The following is a 13,711-nucleotide window of genomic DNA, read 5'->3' as shown; positions in this document are numbered from 1 at the left end:
ATGGCAGAAAGCACCAGAGAGTACATTTTGCAAGGCGTGTCTCCAGGTGAAAAAACTCACTTGATAGGGAGCACAGATTGGGGAATCAAACACAATTTAATCACTGGCAAATTAGGTTCACCTTGATTTGGGCGTGCTGACCTTCGTGCCCAATTCTCCAATCCACGTTCCTGTCAAGAGAGGTTCTGTCTCGAGTCACAAAATTTACCATTCTATCCATTGGAGCTCAAACTCTATTCGTTTTTTTAAAAACATTTTTATCTTAGTTATTTTTAAACAATGGTGTGAAAGGCACATAATTACCTTGCTGTAGCTCCCTTTCCATTTCTGAATAAAGCAAATTGGCTTGTAAGACTTTTAAGGAAGATGGAATTTGTAGGTTAGACACAAAGCAAACCTCTAGGCAGGTTGAGAAGAGGTGGTAATGCCACACAATCATTTTAAACTCACTACAACTATGCCAACGTTTTAGTTTTGGAAGGATGCTACTGTCATGTCAGCTAAGAACATGCTTTTCTCCATGCCCAGAACTCTTCCTTTGTGTACCATGCTTTCCTTGGTAATTGCACTGGATTACTCTGCTGATTTTCCCTCAGTTTCTGACCTGAATGTAAGCAGAGTACTACCATTGCCAGTAACTGGGAGTTGTGACATGCTTGGCATCACGATCTTCTGTTTTGATGGTGTCGGGACCATCACTTACTGCGGTGCTCACATTGTTCCTCATTTCAATAGGATTGGCTTGGGGAAGGGAGATGCAGGTCAGTGATCATACCAACTCACTAGTGGAGTTCCCTTTTGTGACCAGGCATGAGCTAGTTTCCACATTTATTATATTATGTATTTTTTCCTGCCTCCTTCCAGTTTGCAAGGACCTGCTTTTGCACTGTAACTCGAGGTTCCTCTTCTCAATAAGATGGTATGTGATACTCTTTCTCAAGCCTATTACAATGAGCCTCTCTTTTTGATTTTCACACAATGATCAAGCTGAATGTAGAGATACATGTGCCGCTTCTTTGATGATCTCACACAACATTTTCCCAAGCACAGAGTCAGGGACATATTGGGGTTGATTTTGAATTTCAACCAACAGATCGGCGGAGCGCATTGGCCGACCGCCTGTCTTGGCAATGAAGAGGACCCCTCAATTTTGAGGCCAAGGTCTCATTTAAATTTGGGAGGTGTCCTGATGCAGCTTGCCAGATTGAGGACTCAAGATCGGGCCAGGGCAGCCGCTTAGTAAGGTGAGTTGCAAGGGGGGGTTGTGCGGAGGGTAGGGGTCCCAGGGCAGCCGGGGTCCACATTATTTTTGTGGGCCCCGGAGGAGCACTCCGGCTCCTCCGGAGCCCACAAAAATAATTTGACACTTACCTTTGTTGGGCCTCTTCGATTTCATCACCCGTGGAACTGGTTGGAGTGCGCAAGGCGCAGGCTCTGACTAGTTCTGATCAAAAATGGCAATCGGGGTTCTATTACAGGACAGGTAGATAAGGTGGATAAAAAGGCATATGGAATACTTTCCTTTATTAGCCGAGGCATAGAATATAAGAGCATGGAGGTTATGCTAGAACTATATAAAACACTAGTTAGGCCACAGCTTGAGTACTGCGTACAGTTCTGGTCACCACATTACAGGAAGGATGTGAGGGTACAAAGGAGATTTACGAGGATGTTGCCAGGACTGGATAATTTTAGCCATGAGGAAAGACTGGATAGGCTGGGGTTGTTTTCTTTGGAACAGAGGAGGCTGAGGGGTGATTTAATTGAGGTGTACAAAATTATGAGGGGCCTCGACAGAGTGGATAGGAAGGACCTACTTCCCTTAGCAGAGATGTCAATAATCAGGGGGCATAGATTTTAAGTAATTGATAGAAAGATTAGAGGGGTGCTGAGGAATTTTTTTTTCACACAGAGGATTGTAGGAGTCTGAAACTCACTGCCTGAAAGAGCGGTAGAGGCAGAAACCCTCAACTCATTTAAAAAGTACCTGGATATGCACCTGAAGTGCCATAACCTACCGGGCTACGGACCAATTGCTGGAAAGTGGGATTAGACTGGGAGGCTCATTTTCGGCCTGCGCGGAAACAATGGGCCGAATGGCCTCCTTCTGTGCCGTAAATTTTCTGTGATTCTATGATTACGTCATAGGACCCTGATTTCCCTATTAAGAGGAGCCTATCGCCTGAAACTGGCCGGCGCTTTGGACACTCGGTGGTAGGCCTGTTTTAAAATGGAGCCGGCCACATGGCTGGTATTAACGGGTGGTAAGGCTACTGACCCCATTTTGAGGCTGTTAATGCCAGGCAAAGGCAGTGAACATCGACCCCACTGATTGCATAAACAAATATTCCCACACAAATTGTGTCTGTGAATAATTATTTCCTACATTACAACAGAGACTACACTTAAAGTACTTCATTGGCTGTAAAGTGCTTTGGGACGTCCTGAGGTCGTGAAAGGCGCTTTATAAATCTAAGTCTTTGTTTCTTCCTTTTAATTACATCTTGGCAGCAGTGTGCAACCCACACTAATCAGATGTACATTTATATACTCTTGTGTAAGGCTAGAATGTTATGTTCTTGCTTTGGGGCTAAACGTTGGCGGTGGAGTCCTCTTACACCCAGTCATATTGGCCCTCAGGTTTCACTCATGACAAAGTGATTTCACCAAAGGTGAACCCAACCCACACCATAACATTGGATGCCTGTCAACTGTTGCTCTGCTTCTCCAGCACTGGAGGAGTGGAGCATCAACTGAAAGGAATGTGCAGAGTGAAGTGAGACAGAACACGAAGAAAATATATTTGTGGATGCCACGTGGCGTGATGGTGAGAAAATGGCTGGGTAAATGGCTTAGTAATAATGTTGAGCCTTATCTTGTACAAGAGGCGTGGATTTTTTGGGTTTGGATTTTGTGGAGGGGGGAGGGAAATCATCTGATATGTGGGTTGTCCTATACACAAGTATAAAACAATATTTAAAAAAAACATAAATCTTGTTCTAAGTTCCAGCCATTTCCTGGATGTGCATTCAAAATGGAGGGCATCCAAGACTGACCATCGACTTTTTATAGATTATTAAAAAATCAACTACAATCTGAATAACTTTCTCATCAAAAAAGGGTTCCAGAGTGTCATGGAGCCCTACTTATTTACATGTTTAATTCAGTTAGTTACACTTTTCAATACCGATGTTTGTGTTACAGTGTTGGGACTAGTGCATCAGCGGATCTATTCTCTTGTATATTTTATGCTGACTATTTGAACAACTGAAATGTTGAGCACGTAATGCAGTTGAGGCAAACATTTGAAACTAATAATCAATATGTGGAAAGCACTGCCCCAACTAACTCACTCATACCTTTTTCTCTCACTACCTTCCCTGTAGTCTCCTGTTATCTTAACCCTCAAATAGTCAAATTCAGCTTTGGCGAGGGCACAAAATGGATGGTGGGAGATCAGCCACCTGTTATACACCCGCCCGATTTTCCTTTCCATTGAAGTTTAATCCCTTTTGTTACTACAAACCTTTCATTATAACAAACATTAGCCAATATTGAAAAGCTCAAACCATGATAAGATGACTTTGCAGTTTCTTTGATCAATAAGTGGATGAATGAATCACATAGTGTGCTACTAAGCCATACAGAAGGTCCCAAGTTTCATTCTGTGCTGTTAAATAATGTCAGCTAGTTAGAAGTAGCAGTGCTACAATTGGCTTCAGGTAAAGGAAGGAAAAAAAAAATTGGTCATGGTCCCTGTTCCTGATTTTATGCAGTGTACATGTCTGGATATTGGTCAAGGGCAGGATTGATCTCAACTGTGATACCCTCCACATTGAGAAGCTTCCTCACACTCACTGCTCAACAAGGTCATTTCCCAGTGGCTTCTGGTGAAAAGGTTGTTCAGATTGTAATTTACTGATTAATAAACAATAAAATCAGATCACAGTTCCTTGCTTGTCTAGGTTTCCCTCCATTTTGTACGTATATCCAGGACGTGACAGGAACTGCTGGTGCCCACAGAAACATACTACAGCAAGAATTTGCACCTTCAGAAGAGGGAAGAGAATTGGAATGGAAAAAAAAATGATCCCTGACTTTCCCCTGCACTTTGAGAACTATGACATTGTTGCTCTTGAGTTTGCACTGACAAGGCATGAATGTAAAACATCAGCAGAACGAGGGTGGTACTGGAACCCACTGGTATAGAAATGGGCACAGGACGTGTAGATTTCTCCAGCTACAACTTAACACCTTCAGAATATGAGCATGAAACCCTTTGGCTTTACAATGTACCATTATACAATGCAACATCTGTTGAACTAATATAGTTATCTTTTTATTGAGAATGTTAAATTCCGACTATAAATATATGAAAAAGACGGTCAGAAAAAGACCAGCTAGCCAATCAAGTCTGTCTCATTCAGCTGTGTTGCAATTTGGCAACACAACCCCCAATACTCCCCACCCACTGGCAGCCACGTTATCTCCTGGGAGAAGCATAACAACTAGATTTAAAAACCCTCAGCCAATATGGCAGAACTTGTTATGATATTTCTCACAAGCAATCATTCAAGGAAGATAGGTAAGCATTCAACACAAGTATGGTATTTTTAGCACAAAAGTCCATACCATTAATTGTGCATGTCCATTTTGAAATGATCCCCCAGAGTCTCCATTCCCCTCCTCTTGTCGATCTACAACTCTACACTTCACTGCATCCTGAACCTGTGAAGTGAGACAAGAACTCCCGGTTAAATTAAATATTAATGATGAGAAAAAAAATAGGATCAGATAGGAAGTGTTCAAAACCCTTCTGCTATTTTCTAAAATAAGATTCCTAGTGGGGAAAGGAAAAAGCTGTTCCTCAAGTCAACTGGATGAACAGCCAAACTAACATACTTGAAAGGCAAACATGAGAAAGTGAAGTCTCACCATCAGTGCTCACTTTTTAAAATGCAATTACATCCTTTTAGTTTTCTAGAATCATAGAAATTTTGATCAGAAGGATTCCACAGTTCATGTGCCCATGATAGCAGTCTGACCAAAGCTATTTATTGTATTTTGTTTGGCTATTTCTGTTAATTTCCTTGCATGTTTTATTTAAGCAGTGAGTAGTGCTGATACCATCAAATGAAATTAGCTTGATGGAGTAATTGAGGCCAACAATGTGAATTGATTTCAATAGGTAGTTGTTAATTCTGGATGGTTCAGTCATTTTGACGTCTGAACTGGGCATATTAACTTTCTCAGTCTACCAGGAACAGTGATTCCCTCAGTCACCTAGATGCTGTCATCAGATCTCATGATTGGAAAAAACATTTTTCATGGGAAAACATATAAAGGAGAAATAGCCTTAAAAATAAGTTTGAACTTAATTGCAGTTATTTTTCTGAAACTGTTTGCAAAAGATGCTGATAGCAAGATTCTCTCATTAATATTATCAACCAATTTAATGTAATCTTAGTAACTATTTGCTTTTGCATTTTTGATATGCTTGAGATTACTACCAACCACTGCTTTGTTTTTTTCTTCTCTATGGCAAAGTGGTAGTTAGTTAGTGAATGTACATTAGTTGCATTAGTTGACTGCAGCAAATTTTATTAGGGTTTTTTTTAACAAGGGTACATTGTTTTCACTAACCCCTTTTAAAAAAAATTAATTAATTCAAGTCCTGAAATTCTAAGTCCCGTGATCTGCCACCATAAGTGTGGTGAAGCAAAACTCTGCCCAAAGCTGAACCCCGTCCTAAATTCCGAGGTCAGCAAATTTAAATATTGCTGGGCAGGACAAAAGTCCATGTATGAAATATGAACATGCATGGTGAGAGGGATGGTAGAATTTCTGGTAAGGGCAGAATTGCTGCATTTAAAGTGTGACTGCTCTTAAAGCAGTACCAACATGCAGCAATTTCAAAGCATAGATCTTAAAGGAACCAGTAAGAAGAGAGCCTGAAACTTCTCCGACAGTGATGTAAATCTAATTCTGACTGAAATTAGGCATGGGGGAAGATAGAATAGCGGCAGTGGGTGGCAAGTGACTTGCCAATACAGCAGTCAGGGCCTTGTGGAAGGAAGCAGTGCAGGTCGTGAGTGGCAACTCTGGAACCCCCAGGACCTCTCTCCAATTCAGGACAAGGTTTAATGACCTTGTACTTCAACAAAGATAAGTCTGATGGCTGCAAGATGCCACTATATTTTGTACATTTCAATATTTACCCTAAAAGTGCATTCACACGCTTAAGGCTATCACCCTGTGCACTAAATGATCTGCAATGCCATTTGCACATGGAAGACTCCAATTAAATGGATACAGCATCCTGAAATATATGCCTGCCCATCAAAGCCTCACTATCTCTTTGGGAATGCCATATGAGAAGTGATAAGAATTCTCAAAATGGGTTGAAGGGTATGATGCTTACAGCGACCTGGCTACAACCTGAGCGTGACTAGGAGCCAAATATTCCAGGCTATAGGATCTTTAGAAAGGAAAGGGAAATTGGTAAAGGAGGAGCAGCAGCAATATTGATAAAAGACACAATTGCCGCAGTAGAAAGAAGGGATTTCAGTAAGGGTGATTGGGCAGTGGCAGTGAAAAGACTATGGGTAGAGTAAAGGAAGAGCAAAGGATGCAAGACTCTGGTAGGTGTTGTCTATAGACCTCCTGATAGTAGTGATATAGTAGGAGGATGTATAAAAACAAAGATCAGGGAAGCACGTAGCAAAAACTAAGTGGTTATAATGGGAGATTTTAATTTTCGGGAGAAACACAACAGCTCAAGTAGTAAAGGCAACAAATTTCTAGAATGTATTTGGGACGGTTTTCTAAAACAATAGAATCTGATAAATAAACAGGCCATACTGGATTTAGTGATGAGTTAACAATCCAACAGTAAGGGAGCACCTGATCTGAATTTGATATTAGGTTTAAGAGGGAGAATAGAGTCATAAACAAAGTGTTTAAATTTAAGTAAGGCAAACTACGAAGTGATGAGAAATAAATTGATCACAGTAAACTGGGCTGAATCGTTAATGGATAAACCTACAGATAAACAGTGGGAGGTATTCAAAAAAGTTTTTGGTACGATACAAAACAAGTACATACCCCTAAAAGGCAAAAGCTCTACTTATGCTGTTAAGCAACCATGGTCAACAAATGAGGCAAGAGATAGTATCAAGCAAAAAGAAAAGACTTATACAAATGCAAGAAAAAGTAGAAATCCATCAGACTGAGAGAGCTATAAAAATCAACAAAGGGATACTAAAAAAGTAATGAGCTGAAAAATAGGAGTATAAAAAAAATTGTAAGGGTTGTTAAAGCTAACAGTAAAAGTTATTGTAAATATATTAAGAGAAAGAGAGTGGTAAAGAGGAATATGGATCCATTAAAGACTGATGCAGGTGATAGTAAAATGTATAATAAGGAAATGGCAGACTTGTTAAATGAATACTTCGTATTAGTTTTCACAGTAGAGGAAGAGGATAAAATACCAATGGTACAAGGGAACCTAAAAATAGGTCAAGGAGTGGAATGTAGTGGATTTAATGTGAATAAGGAAATGGTAATGGAGAAAACAGTGGGACTTAAGGAAAATAAATCTCCAGGACCTGGTAGTTTCCACCCTAAGGTATCAAAAGAATATGTGAGGAAATTTTCCAAAGCTCTAGATTCGGGAACTTTGCCTTTGTATTGTGAAATTGCAAATATCACTCCATTGTTTAAAAAAGGAGGGAGGGAGAAACCAGGAAACTACAGAACTGTCAGTTTAACGTCAGTTGTGGGGAAGTTACTGAAATCTCTCATCGGGGAGAGAGTGACTTAGCACCTAAACAACTATGAGCTCAAAGAGAGTCAGCATGAATTTGTGAAAGGTAGATCATGTCTGATTAATCTAGTTGCACTAACATAGTGGACAGGGAAGTGTTTATGGATGTTGTCTAAATGGACTTTCAGAAGGCATTTGATAAGGTTCCGTACAAGAGATTATCAGCAAAAATAAAAGCTCAAAGAATTGGAGGCAACCTTGTGACATGGGATGGTAATTGGTTGGGATGTAGAAGACATAGAGTAGGGATAAAGGAATGCACTCTGATTTGCTGGATGTGACAAGTGGTGTTCCCCAGGGATCTGTACTGGGGCCTCAGCTTTTCATCATATATATCAATAACTTGGATGGAGGAAGAGAGCGTTGTATATCCAAGTGTGCAAATGACAATATGTTAGGAGGCACAGTTAGTTGTATAGATAGGAGCAGGATGTTACAAAGAGACATAGACAGATGAAGTGAGTGCACAAGGCTGTGGAAGATAGAGTTCAATATCACTTTGGATCCAAGAAAGACAAATTGGAATATTTTTAAATGGCGAGAGATTAGGAACGGTGGAGGAGCAAAGGGATTTTGGTGTCTCTGTACATAAATCACTAAAAGCTAGTGTGCAGCTACAATATGTAATCAGAAAAGCTAATGGAATGTTGGCCGTCATCTCAAGAGGGTTGGAATACAAAGGGGAGGAAATTATGCTCCAGCTGTACACAGCCTTGGTCAGATCCTATCTGGAGTACTGCATTCAGTTTGTGGGCACCTCAGGAGAGATATATTGGCCTTGGAGGGGTACAGTGCAGATTCACCAGAATGATACTAAGCTTCAAAGGGTTAAATTATCTGCATAGGTTGCATAAACTTGTCTTGTATTCTCTTAAGTTTTGAAGATTGAGCGGTGATCTAATTGAGGTGTTTAAAATTATAAAATGATTTGACAAGGTAGATATAGAGAAACTATTTCCTCTGGTGGGAAAATTCAGAACAATCTTAAAATGAGAGCTAGGCTATTTAGAAGTGAAATGAAGTACTTTTCACACAAAGGTTTGTGGAAATCTGAAATTCCCTCCCCCAAAACGCTGTGGATGCTGGGTCAATTGAAATTTTCAAGACTGAGCTCGCAAGATTTTTTTTACTACGTAAGGGTATCAAGGGATATGGATTAAAGGAGGTTAAATGGATTTGGGGTACAGATCAGCCGTGATCTAACTGAATGAGCTACTCGTTCCTCTGTTCCTGGTCTAAACCCATCATTCACATGGTTGCATCTTAGTTAGGAGAGACTTTTCTTACACATCCTCTCACTTCTAGCGAAATTTAGGGCAGAAGTGAAAAGTGGCATAATACCTGAATATCTTCTCTGAGTCCCAAATTTTGACCCCTTCAGTGAGATCCGCTGCGTATTCGTTTGAACAATCCATCAAAATTTTGGGCACTACATCTTTTTCCTCTCGTGTCTATTTCTGCTGTATCCCTGAAATCTTTGTTTAAACAGCAAGAATTAATGACTGGAGGAAAATGGCTTTCAGGAGTAACTGAGTCTGGCGATGAATTGACATTCATTTTAAATGAGAAGCGCATGAAAGCACTCTTGTTTAATGAATGTACTTAAATGATGTCAACTCAACTCTCTTGAACTACTGGTCTCAGTAACTTTTCCCAGGTGGAGGGGGGCGGGTTTAGAGGGAGAGAGTGCCTCTGTGAATTGGAAGGAGGTAACTGCTTTTGTGAAAGAAAGCAGCAAACATTTGAATTTATTTAATCCCTTGTCACATCGCTCAGGACATCCCAAAGTGCTTCACACACAATTAATTATTCTAAAGTTCAGTGATGGCCCTTTAGCAGGCAAACATGGCAGCCAGTTTATGCACAGCAAGGTCCCACAAATAGCAGTAAGATGTTAATCGATTTTTGGTAGTGTTGACTGAGGAAAGAATGTTGGCCAGGATATTAGGAGAACATAGAACTTCAGAACATAGGATCAAAAAACATACTGCAGTCTATCGAGCCGGAATCAAAAAAACTAATGCTTCTGAATCACCTGCTCCCTCAAATATCTATCCAATTCCCGCTTAAAGTTTTCCACACTACCTGCCTTCACTGCCTCCCTGGACAGTCTATTGTTCCATGGAATCTTCTATCTACCTGAACAGGAAATGGGATCTTGCTTCAACATTTTACTGGAAGGACAGCACTCCTAACAAGTCAGCAGACCCTTTCTACTGAACCGAAGTATCAGCTAATGTATGTGATCAAGACCTGGGGTTGGACCTGAACTTCAATCTGCATCCTTCTGACTCAGAAGCAAGAGTGTTACCAACTGAGCCAAACTGTGAAGGGAAGAGTCATTGCTCAGGTAGCTTTTGGGTACATGATGGTCTGGTTGGTCTGTCGAATATGGATAAATATATTTGTAGATGTTACTTATTTTTCCTCACTTTTGCTAAGATTTCAAAAAAATCTATTATTTACAAAACAAAAAGATGTTTAACATTTTTAATGTAAAAATTCAACATTTTTCCCCCCAGCACAGGTGGGAGTAGAGGCAGCATTTGGTAGATGTATAATTCTAAATTCACGCTCTACGCCAATGATTGGCACCTAGTGTTTAAACAAAAATAACTTGGAAAAAACTGAAGCAGTTGGAAAAATGAACTAAGGAATGCTAAACAAAAAACAGAAAATGGTGGAAACATTCAGCAGGTCAGGCAGTATCTGTAGAGAACAGAAAAGTTTTCACTTCGGGTGTGAACTCTTTGTCAAATAATGTTAAAATGAACTGTCCCTAAATGCTAACTGAACTATTTCTCTCCAATTTTTCCCTCTTCTCTCCTGAACAATTTGACTAATGCTTGGGAACAGCCACCCTCCACTACCACTGCCAACTGTCTATTTTTCATGTGTGAGCCTAGATTGTTAGTAGGCAGGGTATTCATCCAGAAGGAATATTAAAAGGTCCTCAGTCAAGGTCCACATGCATACAATCCAGCAGGGATCACTGGGCACAGATCAGGAGCAGCAAGCAAGGCTGACTTTTCCTTTCTTTAGCCCAGGGTACCGAGGTCAATTGTACTATCCCAATTGCTGCTTCAGCTAACTAAGCATAAATCTTCAGGGGAAGTGAAAGGTTTCATTTAAAAAGCAGTACTGAGTGTGAGACTCCATTCTTTCACATTATAGGGAATGCTTAAGGAGCTTTTAAAAGGAGGAAAAGCCTATAGCTCAATCATGGTATCACTGAAGCAGAACTTCATGATATCTACATAAAAAGCCTGTAACCAGTATTATCCACAATAACAACGGGTGACTGAGTACATTGCGCTTTTCTTTGTAACATTTAGAAATTATGGACAAATCATTTGATATGCTCTTGCTTTAAATGCTGAATATGAAATCAGACTTCTTCAAAAACTGATTTCAGTGTACAATGCTATTTTGAGTAATTTGCTAACCCCCTGCCACCCCACCATTATTTCTGTGAAACAAACATTTGCTAGTCAGAGATGAAAGTTTTAAACTGGTGAGATCTACATCTAAATCAGCATTTACAACAGAAGTAGGTTGGATTCAAAATAGGAGGCTTGCTTTTTTCAATTCAAGGATTCATGCGAACTGCCAGTAAGGAAAATTATGCTGAATTTTTCAATCATCATAGAAAAATGGCAGCAATTTATCCAAATGCAATGAAATATTTTGAGAGCATTATCTCAATTCCTTCACATAACTGCCACTCCAAAGTATTGTTTTGTGTGATCGAGTTTAGAAACTACACTCACAACAAGGGAAGAATAATATATGTTGCTACTTAATAGACACTGAGACAAAGAGAAAGATATTAGGAAGAACGACCTAAAGCTGGGTTTCAAGGAGGGTTTTAAAGGAGGAGAGGAAGGTGGAGCTGTGGAGGGCTTTAGGGAGGGAACTCCATAATGTGGGGCATAGATGACTGGAGGCACGGCCGCCAATGGTAGGGCCATGCATAAGAGGCCAGACTCTGTCCTTATCACCATCTCTGACTCATTCCCATTCACTATGGCCTCAGTCTCTGTCCTCCTTTAATTCAGGTTTGGACTCAATTGAGTTTATCGATTAGTCATTGTGAGGTACATCAACCACTTCAGGTGTCTACGTCTGTACGTTCTTCCTTCTTATCCTTATCCCTGCAACAGTCTCTCTTTCTTATGATTACGAGTTCTGCAGGGGGTGATTGTAGGGCTGGAGGAGGTGAGAGAGATAGTGAAGAGCAAGGCTATGAAGGGATTTAAACACAAGGATGAGAATTTTAAATTGGAGGACCGAGAACCAATGCAAGTTAGCAAGGACAGGGGTGCAGTATAGGGTATGGGCAATGTTACAGAGGTGAAGATGGCAGCTGAGATTGAATAGGATGCTGAGGTTGCAGTCTGGTTCAACTCAAGACAGTGGCTGAGGAGGGATAAAATGAATGGCAAGGGTATAGAGTTTGTAGTGGGGGCCGAAGACAATGGGTTCAGTCTTCCCAACGTTAATTGGAGGAAACTTGAGCACATAATTCATCCATTTTTTTCTTTTAAGAGGATGGATCACAAACTGCGTAATATTAACCCTTTGAGGATTGCAAGTAACAGTTATGTTCAAAATAAAACAAAATCTGTTATTAGATTTCAAGTAATTCATTTATTCAGAGAATAATCAGAATTATACTTTTCTTGCTACTTTGTAATATTCAGAATTGGAAAGGTACAGAGAATCATTTCTATAGATGTCATGTGATTGAAACCATGTGTTAAAATCCACAAAGGATCTTTAGTACTCAAAGGGTTCAAGAAAATAGTTTTATTTCAAAATGAATTTCCATTGAAATTATTATTTTTTTTTAAATTCCCTTCCTCGCATAAATGCCATTTTCCCTTGGATGGAGATGATCCACTTTGACCTCAAGGACCGCACCTGGAAATCTAGCCCACCTCCAAGAGCACCGTTAATGTTGTCCTTAGTTTGGCTATTATGAGGTGCTGTGTTATCTGAGTAGGATGGCTTCCTTCATCAATACCTTTGTATTGGCCCTGCACTTTGTTTCAGGTTAATACTGTTCAAGAGTTCAGGGAATGTGTCATCCAAGAACTGCGGGAGGTAGGCAAACTCTGCTAAGAATACCACTGCTCTAACAGGCAGCCAACTCCTTCAAAATAACCTTTTTTCACCCCTGCTTTTAATTTCAAATCTCTACTAATCAAAGACAATGACCACTTAATTCATACAACATAGAAAATTTCATTCATTTAAAATAGTATTTTTTTCAGCAAAGACTTAATTTGCTAAGAGGATTTGATCATCACCTGACCAGGAATGTCACTGTTTTGTTGACCCTGTGACATTGCCCCCAGCATTATTTAGATCAACATACTTCCAGCAGTTAAACACACTCTGAAATCTCAGTGATGGCTTTATACTGAAACTTGCTGTTTCAAGGGAAAGCTCAGGAAAAATACAATCACGTAATGTGATGAGATAGCTGGTTCTTCTAACTCTCTTTGCTAAATATTTTCTACACCTAATACACATTGATCTAGATCACCTTCCCAGTAATAACTGCATTATCATTCAGTAAATTTACAGCTATCATGTCACACTTATTAATCTATAATAGATTGCACTGGTTGTCAGGCAACCAAACCGTTGCTGACAAAAAAAAAATCCAATACATGTTTCACATAGAATTTACAGCACAGAAACAGGCCATTTGGCCCAACCAGTCTCTGCCGGTGTTTATGCGCCACACGAGCCTCCTCCCATTCTATTTATTTCATCTCACTCTATCAACGTATCCTTCTAGTCCTTTCTACCTCATGTACTTATCTCGCTTCCCCTTAAATGCACCTGTGCTATTCGCCTCAACCACTCCATATGGAA

The 13,711-nt window shown here is 40.0% G+C and overlaps 1 protein-coding gene across 1 annotated transcript in view; it reads right to left on the bottom strand.

Annotated features, from left to right (window-relative positions):
* Positions 1–13,711, bottom strand: part of adgrb1a (adhesion G protein-coupled receptor B1a) — a 516,358-nt gene that overhangs the window by 33,593 nt on the left and 469,054 nt on the right. Inside the window, exon 26 of the mRNA XM_067974780.1 lies at positions 4,633–4,728. Within this exon, the coding sequence (XP_067830881.1) occupies positions 4,633–4,728 (96 nt within the window). The remainder of the gene's footprint in view (positions 1–4,632; positions 4,729–13,711) is intronic.

This window comes from Heptranchias perlo, chromosome 3 (assembly GCF_035084215.1).
Source record: "Heptranchias perlo isolate sHepPer1 chromosome 3, sHepPer1.hap1, whole genome shotgun sequence".
Lineage (NCBI taxonomy): Eukaryota > Metazoa > Chordata > Chondrichthyes > Hexanchiformes > Hexanchidae > Heptranchias > Heptranchias perlo.
Note: the sequence above shows the minus strand (reverse complement) of the source record. Positions and strands in the feature narration are given on the sequence as shown.